This window comes from Hemisphaericaspora subhashii (assembly GCF_019202705.1).
Source record: "Hemisphaericaspora subhashii strain CBS 10753 chromosome Unknown scaffold24, whole genome shotgun sequence".
In the NCBI taxonomy this organism is placed as follows: Eukaryota; Fungi; Ascomycota; class Pichiomycetes; order Serinales; family Debaryomycetaceae; genus Hemisphaericaspora; species Hemisphaericaspora subhashii.
The window spans coordinates 131,860-149,143 of NW_026057343.1; the positions used below are offsets into that span (position 1 = coordinate 131,860).

Here is a 17,284-nt window from a genome sequence, read left to right on the forward strand (position 1 = left end):
AATAACCAACATCATATCCTGTTTATATTCAAACCCCTCAATTTACATATTACTTTTTCTTTCTATCAATTTGGTTCTTTCCATCTTTCAAGCTTTTATCCCATTAAACAACGAATACTTCAATCTTACAAAGGTCATTACCAATTACTAATCCCATACTTCCACTCAGTCAAAAGAAACTTCACGTTAATTCGCAGGGAAGAGAAAAAACTGCGCAAAATTTTTAATTACTCATACAAAAAAAAATAAATAATAAAAAAACGCAATGCTGAATACAAAGGGAACAAATTTAGCACCAAGACAAGCACCTTCTCCAATAGCAATAGCTTTATCTCCTACTTCTCCAGGTACTACTCCACAAAAACCACATCACCAGCAACATCAATATCAACAACATCATCATCAACAACCGCAACAACAACGTCGTATGATGATATCAAAGACAACAACAACAGCTGCTTCTTCTCCTCCTGGGACTACCAATTTAGTACCCAAAGGAGTATCTCAAATAGTTACATCAAGAGAATGGGTTCTACCTCCAAGACCTAAACCAGGAAGGAAGCCAAGTGTGGATACTCCTGCTTCTAAGAGAAAGGCACAAAATAGAGCTGCTCAACGTGCATTTAGAGAAAGAAGAGCAACAAGAGTTCAAGAATTAGAACAGAAACTTATGGAAGTTGAAAAAGAGAAAGATATTAAAGAAATGGGATTACTTAATACTATAAATAAATTAAAAGTAGAGAACCAATTTTTGTTAAAGAGTTTGGAACAACTTAGACAAGATGTCAATCAAATGAAGAACTCATCCCAATCAAGATATCAACAAGTACAGCCACAACAACAACAGCAAGTACGGAGTAGAGGATCACCGAGTGGACAACAACAAAATTCAAAACCTACTTTCTCATTAGGTGATCGTAGCAATCATGCATCACCAATGAATACATCATCACCTTCTAGTTCAACATATTCAGTCCAACAAATATCACCTGCTCCATCTGCAGATTCTCCTCCACTGTCATCCTATAATCATTCTGTCCAACCAAAACTTCTACCTGCGACAGCTGCTACATTGACTCCAATGTCAAAGAATAGTTCTCCAGATAAACCAGCTTCTTCAATAGATACATCAAACTTTGATTGTGGTATTTGTCTTAAGGATGAATGTTTATGTGAATCAGTTGGATTAAAAGATCCCGTTAAAAAGACAACCAATAATAATGATATTGAAAAGAATTTACAAGCACAACTTGATTCATTCCAATCAATGCCAGCAGTTTCATTATCATCCAGAAAGAGAAAGATTGTCTCAACTGATGAAGTTCAAGAAATCGATTTCACAAAACAATTTTCAACAAAGACAAAACCAATGCCTGATTTAAAGAAATTGAAAAAATCATCACACAGCCACAACCACAATACATCTATGCCTCCACCTTCTAGTGAAATAACTTCCAATTTTGATGAAGGTTCCCCCGTAGAAAATTGTGGATTTTGTTCAGATGATACCCCATGTGTATGTCGAGAAGCTGCCAAAGAAGCAGCCAGGTTGAATAATTCCTTAAATGAACCAATTCAAGAATCTAATGAAGAAATGGATCATCTTGAAATGAATCATAGCACACTCCCACCAATTCAATACAATAACAACAAATCCAATAATTTTTCAAGAGCAGCATTACACGTCATGCATCCTGGTCCATCGGTTGAAATTAGAGAGATTACGAATTTGACTCCAGGTGCAGTTCCGACAGTATTATCATCCAGACGTAATAATAATGATTCTTCTACTACGTTGATGACAAATGATTCTAGTAGTGAAAATAATGAATGCACGGGTAATCCAGGTACTTGTCGTCAATGTCAACTTGATCCAATGTCAACATTATTCTGCACAACTGTGGCCAGTAAGAATGAAGGAACCAATAGTCCAGCAAAAACATCATCCATTTCAAGAACTAGTTCTTCACTGGTGATATCATCGGGCATGCAACCGCTCTTGGCGGCCGCTAATGCCGCTGCAGCTGCATCGAATTCTACAACTGCTCCAGCTACCCCGGTGGCTACTAGTTTGAGTAATGGAAATAGCACCAGTATGAACTCTACCAATCTGGGGATTTTTATTCCTTGTGCTGATGCATATAAGACATTGTCTCGTCATAAGAAATTTAATTCGGTGGATTTTGGGACTTTGGTTGGAAAATTGACAACTAGGGGTATGCAAGTTGAAGTGCAATCTGTGGCTAATGTTTTACGTGAATTAGATAGACGGTTATATAATTAGGGTTTACTTGTATATTTTTTATTCTTCTTATGTTCTTTTTTTTTAAGGTTTCTATGGTTAATTTTATTTCATAATATGTTTGGATTGATTATTAGAGTAGATCTACGATTTTGTAAAACATTATAAAACATTAATATTTAAAAACATCATCAATACATAAATTATAAAAATATTCAAATAGTAAAATAGTAAAAACTCAAAATAAAAGATTGTTAAACGAATGTAAACTTATTCCCATGAACCAGGCATGGCATAACCTTCTCCTTCTCCTTTCGCATCTCCAGCATAAATTCCACTACTAGATTTCAAATCACCTTGCAATGTTGTCTTCTGCGATTCAACCTTTGGTAAAGCAACACTTCTTGGAGTTAAATATTCATCACCACTAACCAAGGTAGGAGGACCCTTAATGATAGTATTTCCTAATGAATCAGATGTATAATTAGCACCTTCATTCAACAAATGACGGAATCTAGCAGCTGGTTTCTCAACACTAGTACCACTCTCTGACGATGAATAACCATGATCTTCTTCTTCTTCTTCCATTTGCAAACCTCTAGACATTCCTGCACCTGCCACAGCTCCAATAGGTTCAGAAGAACCGGTATGCATTTCAGTTGACTTTATTGGTTCACCTTCAAGATCTAATGCACTATCAGATACACCAGCAAGTACCGGTTTAGTAATATCAGCTGAAGATTCAATTGTAGACTTGGCAAAATCTTGAATACTACCTCTTCTACCAGGTAATTGAACAGTTGCTAAATCAGGATAACGAACAATTTCTTTACCTTGAGGATCTAAAACATCACCAGTGGTTGCATCAACTTGAATTTCGGTCAAGTTATCAAGCTCATATGAATGGGTCTTTTGTAACCTAAATACAACTTTTCTAGCAAGTGATGTGGCAAATTCACTATCATGTACACCTTTAACATTGACATAAATATCTTCTTCGTTATCATTTTCTGGTAATCTATGCTTTCTACGTTGATGTAATGAACTAGCAACACCAGCGGCTCCTACACCTGCAAGACCAGCAGCCATAGCAGCTTCAGCACCACCAACTTTGTGAGATAATGGTTTATCACCTGTTGGCAATGGAGCACCTTCAGAAGGACCACCACTAACAGTTCCTCCTAAATCTTTCGAACCACCCATGTCTCTAGTCGTCATATCAGGTTGATCAACATCTGGTTTATAGATCTTCTGTTTATTCATATCAATAACCAATTTTCCGGCTGATAAATCAACACCTTGTTCATCTAACTTCTTGGAAACACTTTGTGCTGTCTTGAAAGCTTCACCACGATCTTGAATTCCAATAACATCAACAACTGCATCACCAGTGGTTCCCATATCTCTGGTTGAAGTATCCTTTCCACTCATGAAATCTTTTTCTTCTTGACTTCCAAGTTCATAACCAGGAACTTGAGCAGTGAGTCCAGTACCGAGATTTACTTTATCCATGCCTTGAGGTTGATCAAATCCAGAACCTCCCATATCAAGACTTCTTTCTTTTCCTTGTGTAGAACCAGAAATTTCCTTCGACAAATCACCAGTGTCCTTCTTCATCAACTTTGGATCTAATGATTTTGCAGCAAATAACTTATCAGCTGGTCTAATATGAGATGACTCTTCATAATCCACATCCTTGTCAGTATCACCTAATTCAGAATCTCCAAGTGGTTTAGTCACATTAAATTCTGCACCTGGAACATTCTTTCTCATATCTGTAGTATCACTTGTACCAACACCACCTGCTTGCAACATCCTCTCATCATGAACAGCTTCCATATCCTTTGATGACTTCATTTTATCTACTGGAATATCCATAGCTCTATCACTCACAGCGATTGCACCAACACCAGCCAATAAGGCTTCATCTTTAGTTGAAACATCCTTGCTTTGTGGAAGTTTTGCCTTTTCAATACCTTCTCCACTTGTTTCCATAGTACCTTTAGAAGCTGGTTTATGTTCAAACGATTTCTTATGTTTACCTAATGAAATTGAACCAAAAATACCCTTTGATGGACCGGACCAACTATGACGTTTTCCTTTAGCTGCTTGCATTTCTTGTTTTCCACTAGGAGTAGCTTCTTGAGTATCAGAAATACGTCTACTCTTATCTTGTTCAACACCGAGTTGTTCACCTTGAGCACCTTCTACGTCCTTCTTCTTGGCACCATGAAGAGCAGCAGCAGTTAAAACCGTGGCACCACCAATACCAGCAGCAATCTTAGCCTCATTATGATTACCTTTTTCGGAAGAATACTCGGGCCAGGCATTCTTTGAACCTCTTTCCATTGAACGATCACGAGCACCAAGTTCACTCGAACCAATAATATCCGCATCTGCTTCCGGTAATTCCTTATCTACATCAGGTACGTTGACTTCATCCTCTGGTTTCGAAATGTGCGTTGTTCCTAATGCACCGGCAACTTCAGTTGGTAATTTATCTATCAGACTTTCTTTCATATTACCCTCTTTCTCAAATGTTGGAGTCTTTACATCACCCTCCTTCATAACAGTTGGAGATTTAATATCACTTTCCTTCTTGGATGTTGGAACCTTGTCTTTAGACTTCTTTCTGGAATGGAAAATACCACCACTAAAGATACCCTTCTTGGAACCAGATTTAGAAGTTGTCATATCTTGAGCTTTTGAACCTTCAGGAGTCTTTGCTGAAACCGAACCACCTGCTTTAATGTCTTCACTAGGTACACTCATGTCTTTATCAATATTCATATCTTTACTAGGTGCATTCACGTCTTTCTCGATATCCAAGTCTTTATCTGGCTTCATGGCACCATATGCAAGAGCACCACCAGCAGCAGCTGCAGCACCAGCAAGACCACCAGCTTCTGCCAAACTTAATTCAGGCTTACCTCCAGTACCAACTTCTTTTTGATGATCCATCAAACCACTTGTCTTTGCATCACCTGATGGCATATCAAGCTTGCCACCTTCTGGAATTTCAACACCTTCTCTAAGCTTTGGTTCACCGGAAATATCACATTCATTAATAGGTTCATCAATATTCTTGGACAAATTCTCACCAGTAACGTCAAGTTCAGGTTCTAATTGCTTACCCTTTTCTGAAGTATCAGCAGCGTGGTGCACACCCATACCAACCTTCGTTTCAAGATCTTTCAATTCTTTGTCAACTTCAAGCTTGCTTTCATGTTCGACATCACCTGGAGCTGTCATATCCAATTTATCACTTTCTGGTTTGTTAGCCATTGGAGCAGTAACATCCACATTAGCAGCCTTATCAGAGATTGATTCTTTTGGAACTTCTTTCTTACTTGGACTCTTCTTACGGAATAATGAAGCACCAAAAATACCCTTCTTTGGAGAACCAGACTTGTCTTTGGAACCGGAACCAAATAATGAAATACGCCTATGTTCTTCACTTGGACTAGAACTCTTCTTCTTGGAATGATCAGAAGGCATATCAGTGTCTTTGAGATTCAAATCACCAGCATTAGCATCTAACTTCATATCTTTATTTGGAATATCCGTACCCATCTGTTTCTCAATTCCTTTATCTTTAACATCAGCATTAAGACCTTCAGATCTCTTATCTTTGGCTTCCATAGCTCCTAAACCAACTAAACCTGCAGTTCCAGCAGCAATGGCAGCAGTCCCTTTATCAATATTAGCATTTGTACCGGCCTCAAAATCTTTCTTAGAAATACCAGCATCCATTCCTGAAGTACCAATGTCTTTATCAATTCCCTTATCTTTAACTTCTGCATTAAGACCTTCAGCTTTCTTGTCTTTAGCTTCCATAGCTCCTAAAGCAACTAATCCAGCAGTACCAGCAGCAATTGCAGCAGTACCTTTATCAATACCAGTATCACCATGAGTACCTAATCTTTCTTGGGCATTATCAAAATCTTCCTTCATTCCCTTGAGATGTTCTTCATGTTGAGTACCAGCAGCTGACATTTTACCTCCCATTTCAGGCATATCGAAATCCTTCTTGGCATTAGCATCAGAAGTAGGAAGTTGAGCTCCAGTAGGAGTCTGAGTGGAAATTTCGGAACTAACTATTGGAACATGTGATTTTGGAGGCAGCATTTTCAAAAGCGAACCTTTTGTGGTATCCATTGGTTCATAAAGGTCTTTGGATAATTCCTCATCATGCATCATGCCCTTTGGCAAGTGTTCACCAGCATCAATATCCATTCCTGGTTTATCAATTCCCTTTGCATTAACATCAAGATCTGGCTTACCCATTTCCTTTGCATTCATATCAATATCTGGCTTATCAATCCCCTTGGCATGAACTTGAGCATCCGGATTAATATTACCTTCGGCACCTAAATCAACGTCTGGTTTCTTAACATTCTTACTTTCATCCGTAGAAGATCTTCTCAAATGTAAAACATCACCAATCTTTGAAAATAAACCTTTCTTTGAACCTTCTCTTGAAGCCGACTTAGGTCTTTCAACACCACCAGAGACACCAACTGATTTATCAACATCACCTGATACATTAGCTTCATTAATGTTCTTGTCCAACTTTTCACCGGCTGAGATATCTCTTGATTTCAATTCTGGTTGAGAAACATCACCTCCTTTTCCACCAACTTGTAATTTCGTATCAACATCAGGTTCAAGTTTACCTAAATTCATATTCGCATCCTTCTTATCCAAACTGGCATCTGGACCTTCCAAATTAATATCCTTATCAGCATTGATATCTTTATCTTTACCTTTACTTAAATGCATACCTGCAACACCTGCACCAATTCCAGCAGCAGCAATACCAGCACCAACACCAGCCATACCTTTATCAATCTTGGAATCAGAATCTGGTTTTGTTCCTTTCAAGTTCACACCCGTATCGACGTTTGCATTAGCACTGATATCTTTATTCATATTCAAATCTGGCTGAGAAACATCACCTCCCTTTCCACCAACTTGTAATTTGGTATCCATATCAGGTTCAAGTTTACCAAAATTCATATTGGCATCTTTCTTATCCAAACTAGCATCTGGGGCATTCAAATTGATATCTTTATCCATATTGCTATCTTTATTCTTTCCTTTATCCAAATCCATACCTGCAATACCAGCACCAATTCCAGCAGCAGCTATACCAGCACCTACACCGGCCATACCTTTATCAATCTTGGAATCATAACCTGGTTTTGATCCTTCCAAATTCATACCCATATCTTTATCCATATTAGCATTTGCATTGATATCCTTATTCATATTTGCACCTTTTGGAAGATTCACATCACCTAAATTCATCCCCATGTCTCTATTCATATTCGCATCCATATTCTTATTCATATCAACATCCTTCATATCAATACCTAAATCTGCATTTGGTTTCGTCATACCCAGATCGGCATCTAAATTCTTACCCTTGATTCCATCTCCTTCAACATTCAATGCTCTTCCTTCAGCATCCAAACCACCACTCCCTTGAATGTCCATATCACCTCTTCCTCCAACCAGAGCATCTGCAACTTCTGAATGTGAAGGTAATTCACCACCGGCATTACCACCACTACTTTCAGCAATCTCAAGTAAGGATTTCTTTTCATGAGCATGACCATGTTCGATATTGAATTTAGCTACATCATCTTCTGTCTTCTTAAAACGGGAAGTTTCTTTAAATTCAGCACCTTCTGCATCCTTAGCAACATCTTCAGAAGCAACTCTTGGTGGTTGATCAGCAGTCGTGGAACCAGTAACACCCACTTCTCCTTGATGAGGTGGGAGTTTTGCAATATCGGGAGAAACCTTTTGAGCTCCTTTAATCAATGACTCATCATGACTAGTGGTTGTTGGTTGATCGTCATGATGATGTGGTTTCTTACCAAATCCCAAATAACCAGCTGCTGTTGATAACATACCTACAGGAGTAGCAGTACCTGACCCAGTATTAGAGCCAGTACCAACACCGACACCACCAGTACCGGAGATGTTTTTAGTTGCAGTAGGGGAAGAAGGAACATTTCCAGAAATGTCAGTACCACCAGCTCCAACGTCAACATCGGACCCACCTTCATGATATCTTGGTGTTTCAATTGAAGCATCATGAGCAGTCAACACAGAAGCATTAGCTGGATCTTCTCCTAATCTTTTTCTTATTTCTTCATGTTGTTTCATTTGGTTGTCAATGTCTGATAATTCTGGATTTTGATTTTCTGAGCCATCAAAATTTTGTGGGCTGCTACCAGTGGTTGCAAAATCACGAGTATTTAAACCAGTAGTAGGTTTCAACAGGGGATCAGGAGCAGCTTTGACTGATTTTAAGTTTGCATTGGTTTCAGCTTGCATTTGATTAATATGACCTTCTACCTCACGATTAGTGTCAAGGTTACTTTCGGGTCTAGAACCGGCTAAATCGTCATAATGCAGAGAACCTTCACTTTCAGCATTAATTACTGGCAATGTGTCATGTGCACCTCCGCCTTCTTGTAAATCTTCTCCTGAAGGAGGTACTTTTCTTCCCATTGGTTGATGATGGACATTGGGAGGAGTAGTGATAACTCTACCTACAGAAGTTTCAGTAATTACTTCTTCTGGTTTATGTTTTACCTTAATTGTCTTTTGACTTTTGTCTGCGGTAGTAGAAGAAGACCCAGTTGGTGGTTCTGGAGCTTTACGGTGCAATTGGAAGAATTTACGTCCTTCTTGTAATACTTCATCAACAGCATCTTCATTTGTATTATTATCATCTCCTTGTTGTAGTGGTTCTTTTTGTGTTTGATCTTTTGATTTTCTTCTGAATGGGTTTATTTTATGTAGTAAATTAGAATCAGAACTCATAATGGAAAAACTAGCTTTTTTTTATGGGGTTTTTTAGTTTAATAACAAATAGTAATAATAGTAAAAGTCAATTGTCTTGTTATAGTAGATTAGCTTACTTTGTAATAGTCAATTGAGAAAGAAAGCTAAAGATTTAAAAGAATTTGAAAACTTGAAAACTTGAAAACTTTTATTGAAAAAGTGGAAAGAAGAGTGAATTTTCATGATTTACTGAAACTGAATGACTATATGAACTGCTACTACTAGAATATATTCTTCTATATACAGTATTCTATTGGAGAGGCTTTTTTTAGAACAATTTTAAAGTTTTTTTAATGAAATTGCTGTATGATTGTAAATGTAATCGTATGTGCAATAATTATCTTTCCTACCCCCCTGAAAATTTTTTAAAAGTCATTCGTTCATCAGCCTACCTGCTCCCCACCCCACAAATTACTGAAAAATTTGATTTGCTAATTTTCATTGATTCTAGTAGAATTCTCTTAGACAATTTCATTATTGTGTAATTATACAATAGATGAAACAATCCCACATCAGGTGATACTTGGACTACTTCTGCTATTGCTGTTGCAATTAGATGCTCATCAATCCTAACTCTTGCTGCATAAAAATAGATCTGTCAAATGATTGCCTCATCTGGAATGACGTCAGTCAATAACCCCCAGGAAAAAAAAAATAATACAATGCCGATTATTACAGTTTTTATGGTCAACAATGAAAACCCCCCCTTTGAATCACTCCTTTGCAATTGGATTTAGAGATCTTCCATAAGTAGTATGAGGTAGAGTGATAGCAAAATTGATGATTGCAAAATTGCTTTGTAAAATGAAATAATGAGGTTGATTAACGAGATCGATCTCTCTTTACAAGATATTAGACAACAGGTTAAACCCATGGCTTAACGTAGATACATGCCCCATTCTCTCATCACACATACAAGGGAAAGACTAACCGAAACTATTTCCTTAAATTGTACACTGGAAGGCATCATGTTATTAGCCTAGTATCAACCATTTCTAAATATAGACACCGTATAAACAAACCCTAATTGACTCTATTGAAGAAGTATATAGCAAATTGGTAATAGTATAAATAAATCTATGAAGTAATTAACCCATCTTATTTATACTCGGGCATTTTATTACTTTTATTATAAATCAACCTCGTAACTAACCATTCTAAACTTTCTTTCAATCCTTGATTTTCCAATACACTAACCGGTAACAACTTCGAATCAGTTGCTTCTAATTCACTAACCAATTTAATAAAAACACCAGTCTTCAAAGAAACCAAATCAACAGCTTGTGGTAAATCTTGTTTATTTGCCAACATTAAAATTGGGACATTTACCATTGATCCGTTTGCCTCTTCATCAATCCAACTATCATCATTAGCAATATCAATTAATGTTTCATAACATTCTTGAAATCTTTCAGTATCAGTAGAATCAATTATGAATATTATTCCATGACATTGTTTAAAATATCTTGACCACATACTTCGAAGTGATTTTTGTCCACCTAAATCCCAAAATTTAAGATTTATATTTTTAAATTGTGAACTTAATTGAGTTTCTAACGATGATTCAAATTTGATAGTTGTGGTGTTTTGTCCAACTGTAGGTAAGATTCTTTTACCTTTTAATATATCAGATGTGGTTCTTTCTGTTTGTTCAGCCAGTTCATCCTGAGAATTCTTTCTCTTTTTAATGCTACTCCTCCTTTTGGAATCGCTACTGCTTGAAGATGGATATAGTAGTTTTACATGTTCTAAGAAGGTTGTCTTTCCAGCATTATCTAATCCTAATATTAGTATATTATATTGTTCGCGTTTCGTATATTGTGTATATAATGAAGATGCTAAATGAAACATTTTATCCTTCCTCTTTCTTTCTATAAATTAAATAAATATGCAATGCAAGTTGAAACGACAATATGAACAATGAAGAGGTAAGATAAAACAAGATGGACCCTTAATTAAACGTGTCTTTATCAAATACCCTTTCTTGTTCCAGTCCACCCTTGGGGTTTAATCTAAAAAAAGAAGTCGAGTCTTTATTTTGTTGTCAATTTTTCGAATTACCGAAATTACCCGGAAATAGATTTTCTTGGTAGATTTAAGGCTTGAAAAAAATTCTTTTACATTCACTCATCTCTCTTCTACTTCTTTCTTTTCAAGAAGACATGGAAAAACCACAATGATGTTTATATGAATTGATATCTATACACTATAAGTATACGTTCATATGAACATAATCTAGTTGGTAGTAAAACTTTCAAAAGGAGCAAATTTAATCCTTTTTCTTTTTTGTTAAAATGATGATTAACTTGATAGGGACAACTGAGTTCAAAGAACATTGAAGATAGTTGTTTAAAAGATAGTAGAAAACATATCTGAATACAAAAAGAGAAAAAGGATTTGCTTTCTTTTAAACCTAAGTTTTGACATTACTACTAATGTGTATCATAAAGAAGATATAACTATACAATTTGACTATATCTTTTCGCTCTAAACGTTCTTTTTTACAAGATCAGTCTTTCCAATAAAGATATAAGCAACAACAAAATAGAACCAAGCAAGAATCACTAATATGGTAGCAGCCATATAATACCAAGCATTAGTGATATTCCAAGATCTCTTGAATTCATCATTTGCTAAATGTCTAACAGTAACCACTCTCTTATCTTCCAAATAACTTAATCCTACTCTCTTATAATCTAATTCAAAAGTAAACATACCATGATGATCAGGAAGGGTGAAATTGACATAATAGGCATATGCATCCAAAATTTCATCATCTTGAGATGAAACTGGGCCCAATGGTAATAAATTAAGTCTTTGATATGGATCTAACATCTTGAAAGATAATTGTAATTGATCTTCATCATTCTTGACTTCAAATGGATACCATCTCCCATCATGATACTCGGAAACACCAATTGTATAAATAACTTGATCTTTAATTCTATATAATGTAGAATTAACATCTTGAGGAGAATCAGCTTTATGATGTTGAACAAATTGTAATTTTAATACACCTTGTTGTTGGAATGTCCATTTATATAAATCTTCTTCGGCTAATAATTCCTCAGAACCAAGCCAAACTAATCTAGCATTATTTAAAGCTTGTAATCCAACAGCTAAGAACCCTTGTTCTCCAAAAGTCCAAGTCTTACCTTCATCAACTGGAACATTTGCCTTATAAGTATATCCAGTAGCTGAAGATCTTAAAATTGGGAAAAGATATTCATTATTTGAAATTAAGGCAGCATTACCATTATAATCCTTAACTTTCAAATCTTTAATAATCCTATTTCCTGGGACAACATTTAAGTCTTGATTTAATTGAACTTCACCATTTTTAGAATTAAAATGATCAATATATTCATAATTCTTAGGAGATGGGAAAATTCCTAATTCATTTAAGAAATTTCTAATACCTTCTGGTAAAACACTTTGAATTCCACCAATTGCTACAATATTACCATTTGCATTTATGAATTTCATTAATTCAAATTGGGTTAAATTTCCCTTATTTTTAATGGCTTTTTTAGAACTTGGAAACAAGAGTAAATGATCATATGCTTTTAAACCGCCTTCAACAATGATAGATGCAGGTTCATCATAATTTGATAATGAAACATCATATTTCTCATTTAAATGAGTTAAAAATTTATTAACTTCTGATGAATATGTTGTAGAATCATTAAGTTTGTTTAATACTGGATCATACAAGACAAGAACATTTTGTTTAGCTGCTAATGTTACTTGAGTGAAAGTAACCAATAACAATCCCAATAGGAAATTCAATTGCTTCAACATTTGTTTGTATTTAGTTTGACAATTGATAAGACTTCTTAGGGGGGCCGTTGGTTTTATATTTTGTTGAAATTTATGTTTTTGACAACTGGTCTCTTTTTTTGACGTGTAACCTGAAAAATTATTATATGCAGGATACTAGATTTTTAACTAGCGGAGTTGCCTATACAAGAGAGAATTAGAACAGGCAATTCTTTAAAGGAGATAATACATATTAAAATGTGAGCATATCAGAGAGTTGTATTCAATGTAGCTGAGAGACTAAAAGAGTTCCAACTTTCAAGAATTATTTTTAGGTATTAGTTTCGCTCATAGAAACAACCAAATAGGGTCTAGTAACTGATGATTCCCCGAGAAAAAGAAATCTGACTCGTACTCATCACACTTCTTTTTCAGTACCAAAGATAAATCACAATCTTATATACATACAATATAGCCAAAATGACCATCAAAGTTAAAGTAGAGTTCTTGGGAGGATTAGATATAATATCCAACTCAATCAGAGAACATAAATGTACTATCCCTTATGAAGAAGGTGAAGCAACCATGAAAGAATTAATAGATCATATAACAAAAACAATCATCAATGATCCTAAAGATATCCCAGTCTTTATTGAAGATGGAACAGTTAGACCAGGTATACTTGTACTCATAAACGATACTGATTGGGAATTAGAAGGAATGGAAGAATATGTAGTTGAAAGTGGAGATGTCTTTACATTTACCAGTACTTTACATGGTGGTTAATGTGTACCCTTTTGTATTCATTTGTGTATTATTAGTTAGAGAGAAATATAATTAGATAGGAACTAATCGACACCCTAATAGACCCTGACCATCCCATTTATCTGTTGGTTTTAATACAAGATTAATCCTTTCATCTCCTCGTTTTATATCCACATTTATATTTTGATCTTGTTTAGAACGAACTCTAATCACCAATTCGGCAAGCTTTCTATTATTGACAGCATGTATATCATTATCAAATAAAATAATCTGATCTCCTTCTTTTAATCCCGATTTCTCTGCTGGTCCACTTGGTACTATTTGACTTACTCTCGCAAATGGAATAGTATACCGTTGAGTCAATATTTGTCTATCGGCTGCAGGGCTTGATGTCTGTTGTTCTTGTGGCTCTTCTTCAACTTGGTCTTTCCTCGATGCAAACTCTTCTGCCATTTTCTGCTCCAAAAGATGAATAATCAGTTTATCATCATTTCTTAATCGAATAATTCGTACTCTAATTAATCTAATACTAACAACATCAATATCACTCCTGGGGAACCCATCAATTGTAACCAATTTAGTCTCCATATCAGCATTATATTTCTGTCTTAATAAATCAAACAAAATAGTTAGTTGTGATTCAATTTCTGTTTTGAGTTGGGAGAGTTGTTGAAAGTTTAATTGATGGAAACTTTCAATGTCATATTCTTTGAATTGATTGCTGTCTAAGTTTAATGCTTGCATAAGCCCATTGAATGAGCTCTCTGTAACATCATGATCATCGACTGTCATATTTACAAGCTTACTCCTTTTAAGATGATAAATCAGAGAGAAAGAAGTAAGTCAAATTGGTGATGGCAAAATCTATATGATCGCGTTTTTTTCGTGTCAGATATTTAAACTATAAATACTATACAAAACTGTCTATAAATACCACAAGCACAACGCCCCACTGCTCTACAATGTAACATTATCTTCAGTACTTAAAGCGAATGAATAAGTACTCACCTCTTCAACATCATCCTCTTCATTTCCTTCACTAATCTCATTCCATGACGCAGTAGTCAACATAACAAACCCAATAATCACAAGTAAATCGCCAAATAATTGTTGGAATCCTAATTTATTTCCAAATACCCACCATTCAACAATTCCAATTAAGAAAATAGTCAACAAAGAACTGACTGATGAAAGCACTGGACTTGTTAATGCCATAAGTGATAAAAACGAAGCACTGAACAAAACATTACTTATCATAGATCCGGAAATATAAATCCAAATCCGTCTTGTATTTTCACCATAATTAAAGAAATTGAAATTATGAATATGAAATACTTGACCGATTATAATTAATGTTAAAACAATCATAAATGTAAAAATACCAAATAATCCCATTATAAAATTCGCAAATGTCAGTTGACGCCTTGGAGTAATTATCTTAGTTAAATGATAAGGAATACAAAGATATTTCTTATACAACACTTCATAATATCCATATAATACTGCCCCGATAAGTATAAGTAAATTTCCCCAAAACCGGTATGGATAAAGAGTCTCGTCTTCTGTCTTGGAATCAGCACCGGAATATGCCACAATAAACACTCCCGTAATTGCAATAATCACGGAGCTTGCCTTCAACCACGAAAACCTCTCATTCAACAATGGGATAGCAAATGCATATGCTGTAAACGCCGAACAATTATAAATAGCAGTCACATCAGCCGCATATGTCATTGACATTGCTCCATACCATGTAAAACCAGCCACGGTAAGTACGGTAGTGATTATAAATGCTTTGATTAGAACATATTTGATTGAATCAGTTTTGAAGAATGCTCTGACGCATTGTGAAATTGAACTTGAATGGGGGATATGTTCACTGTTTTCAATTAGGTGATTAAGGTGAATGGTTGTCCTATCGCCCTTGACATTCCCTTGGTAGATTAAGATTGATGTATGATAAATATTATGAAATTGCTTGACTATACAGTTCCTGAAATATGTGAAGTAGCTTGTTGTGGCACTGCCGCCATGTTCACCCCCCTCTAATAGTTGACTTTCAGAACTTAATCTTTGGTAATGTGCCTGTCGATGCAGATCTCTATTAGTTCCTCCACGATCTTTTTTATATTTCTGAAAGGTTCTAAATAACGAGATTGAAATGATTTGAATTGGCCAAAATAACCACCAAGATCCATGAGTGACCAATAATAATATTAGCGGTTCTTCAAAATTAAGCAAATATGCTTGGGATGTGAGTTCGGTTTGCATCACAAACAGGGCCAATGAGATCATAAATAAGATCGCAACTAATACGATCTTAGTTTTGGACGTATGATAAGATCCTGCTTCACCCGGACTTCCGTTTTGTTGATGTTGCTCTAGTAGATTTGTTATTGCCATCTTAGTTAATAGCTATACCTGTTTATATATGTTTCGATCCTTGCGGTAACATTAATGGCTCGGCTTGGCTTGAGCTTCTAGAAAAAGAAGAGTGACGTGATAATAATTTTAGTCGTGCTCGTAAGTAACTGAAATCATAATCTTTTTTTCCTTTCATAAGGGGCGCTACCACTGGGCTACAATACAACCACTATTGTTGTATAGCTTTCCTAATTGATATGAGTAAAAAAAAAAGAAGAAATGAAGAAAAGAAAAGCATTTGTTTTACTCTCTATCTCTCCATGAAACACTGGAGGCAGTCGTGGATGTCAACATGATTGATATATATTTAGAGAAAGCATTTGCCGAAGCTCTACTAATTAAAACTACAACCTTTGAGTCTAGTGAAGAATGGGAAATATATCAAGCAGACGCTAGAACTGATCCAGAGAAAGCATTTGTAGTTGAGGTTCAAGAACCTTTACTATGGGTGTATCTATCCGAATCACAAAACAAGAATGCTAAGGCTTTCATAAGAGTAGTAAAGAAATACTATCAGAGATGGTGTGAGGATAAATTGAGATTTCAGATTCCAGATGAAGATATTGTTACTGCCGAAATTGCAGTCTATGACAAAGGCGGAATCGCGAACAAACCAATGAATATCACGAAAGCTAGAAACTATTGCAAATGGATTATTAAGAGAAACCAGTTGGATAAAGAACGTCCACATCTATTTAGTCCCATTAAGAGAAGAAGACTTAGAAAATCACGATGATCGGGTATACCTAGACAACATACAGCTGTTATGTGTATTTATTTGGCATTCAAATTATGCCACGACTATACAAGAATTTCAGTTTGTCCAGAGCCTATAGTGAATTTTATATATTTCTTAATACATATAAGAGAGTAAGCGAATGAACGGATCTAATGTGTTGCTATTCTACATATGCAATCACTATCACTTTCAAAAGAACTATTAAAATCCTCTTCATTAGGTTTCGGCTATCTGAACCAACTTCAAATTTAATCATTTCTTCAAGATAACATTTCCTGGGTGGGGGAATATATTGTTGAACGAAATGGCTCGGTTTTATCCAGATTTCCCTTCCCCTAATGCAGTTCTAAGAGATATATTTAGTGACTCTATTGAAATCGTTAGTTATCTTTTTCGCTTAATTCACAGCGCTACCACCCATGTTCCGATAGCCACTCTGAACTAACAAATCAGGTAGGAGAGTATATTCAAGTAGTAGCTGATGATGACTCATA

General features: G+C 35.5%; 8 protein-coding genes across 8 annotated transcripts; 3 read left to right on the forward strand and 5 right to left on the reverse strand. All coding sequences in view use genetic code 12, as the record gives it.

The window, feature by feature from the left end:
* Positions 1-265: 265 nt before the first annotated feature.
* On the forward strand, positions 266-2,284 carry HAP43 (Hap43p; the record flags this gene model as incomplete). The annotated part of the gene is made up of 1 exon (XM_049408078.1): positions 266-2,284. The coding sequence occupies one exon, from the start codon at positions 266-268 to the stop codon at positions 2,282-2,284; it is 2,019 nt and encodes a 672-aa protein (XP_049262612.1).
* Positions 2,285-2,512: 228 nt separating this feature from the next.
* J8A68_004151 (uncharacterized protein) lies at positions 2,513-9,082 on the reverse strand (the record flags this gene model as incomplete). Its single annotated transcript, XM_049408079.1, has 1 exon — positions 2,513-9,082. The coding sequence occupies one exon, from the start codon at positions 9,080-9,082 to the stop codon at positions 2,513-2,515; it is 6,570 nt and encodes a 2,189-aa protein (XP_049262613.1).
* A 1,119-nt stretch (positions 9,083-10,201) lies between these two features.
* On the reverse strand, positions 10,202-10,954 carry ARL3 (Arf family GTPase; the record flags this gene model as incomplete). The annotated part of the gene is made up of 1 exon (XM_049408080.1): positions 10,202-10,954. One exon carries the CDS (start codon positions 10,952-10,954, stop codon positions 10,202-10,204), a length of 753 nt encoding a protein of 250 aa, XP_049262614.1.
* A 636-nt stretch (positions 10,955-11,590) lies between these two features.
* WBP1 (dolichyl-diphosphooligosaccharide-protein glycotransferase) lies at positions 11,591-12,904 on the reverse strand (the record flags this gene model as incomplete). The annotated part of the gene is made up of 1 exon (XM_049408081.1): positions 11,591-12,904. The coding sequence occupies one exon, from the start codon at positions 12,902-12,904 to the stop codon at positions 11,591-11,593; it is 1,314 nt and encodes a 437-aa protein (XP_049262615.1).
* Positions 12,905-13,342: 438 nt separating this feature from the next.
* J8A68_004154 (ubiquitin-related modifier) lies at positions 13,343-13,648 on the forward strand (the record flags this gene model as incomplete). The annotated part of the gene is made up of 1 exon (XM_049408082.1): positions 13,343-13,648. The coding sequence occupies one exon, from the start codon at positions 13,343-13,345 to the stop codon at positions 13,646-13,648; it is 306 nt and encodes a 101-aa protein (XP_049262616.1).
* A 51-nt stretch (positions 13,649-13,699) lies between these two features.
* On the reverse strand, positions 13,700-14,419 carry J8A68_004155 (uncharacterized protein; the record flags this gene model as incomplete). The annotated part of the gene is made up of 1 exon (XM_049408084.1): positions 13,700-14,419. The coding sequence occupies one exon, from the start codon at positions 14,417-14,419 to the stop codon at positions 13,700-13,702; it is 720 nt and encodes a 239-aa protein (XP_049262617.1).
* Positions 14,420-14,584: 165 nt separating this feature from the next.
* J8A68_004156 (mannosylinositol phosphorylceramide synthase regulatory subunit) lies at positions 14,585-16,030 on the reverse strand (the record flags this gene model as incomplete). The annotated part of the gene is made up of 1 exon (XM_049408085.1): positions 14,585-16,030. One exon carries the CDS (start codon positions 16,028-16,030, stop codon positions 14,585-14,587), a length of 1,446 nt encoding a protein of 481 aa, XP_049262618.1.
* A 313-nt stretch (positions 16,031-16,343) lies between these two features.
* Positions 16,344-16,787, forward strand: J8A68_004157 (uncharacterized protein; the record flags this gene model as incomplete). The annotated part of the gene is made up of 1 exon (XM_049408086.1): positions 16,344-16,787. The coding sequence occupies one exon, from the start codon at positions 16,344-16,346 to the stop codon at positions 16,785-16,787; it is 444 nt and encodes a 147-aa protein (XP_049262619.1).
* Positions 16,788-17,284: the final 497 nt, after the last annotated feature.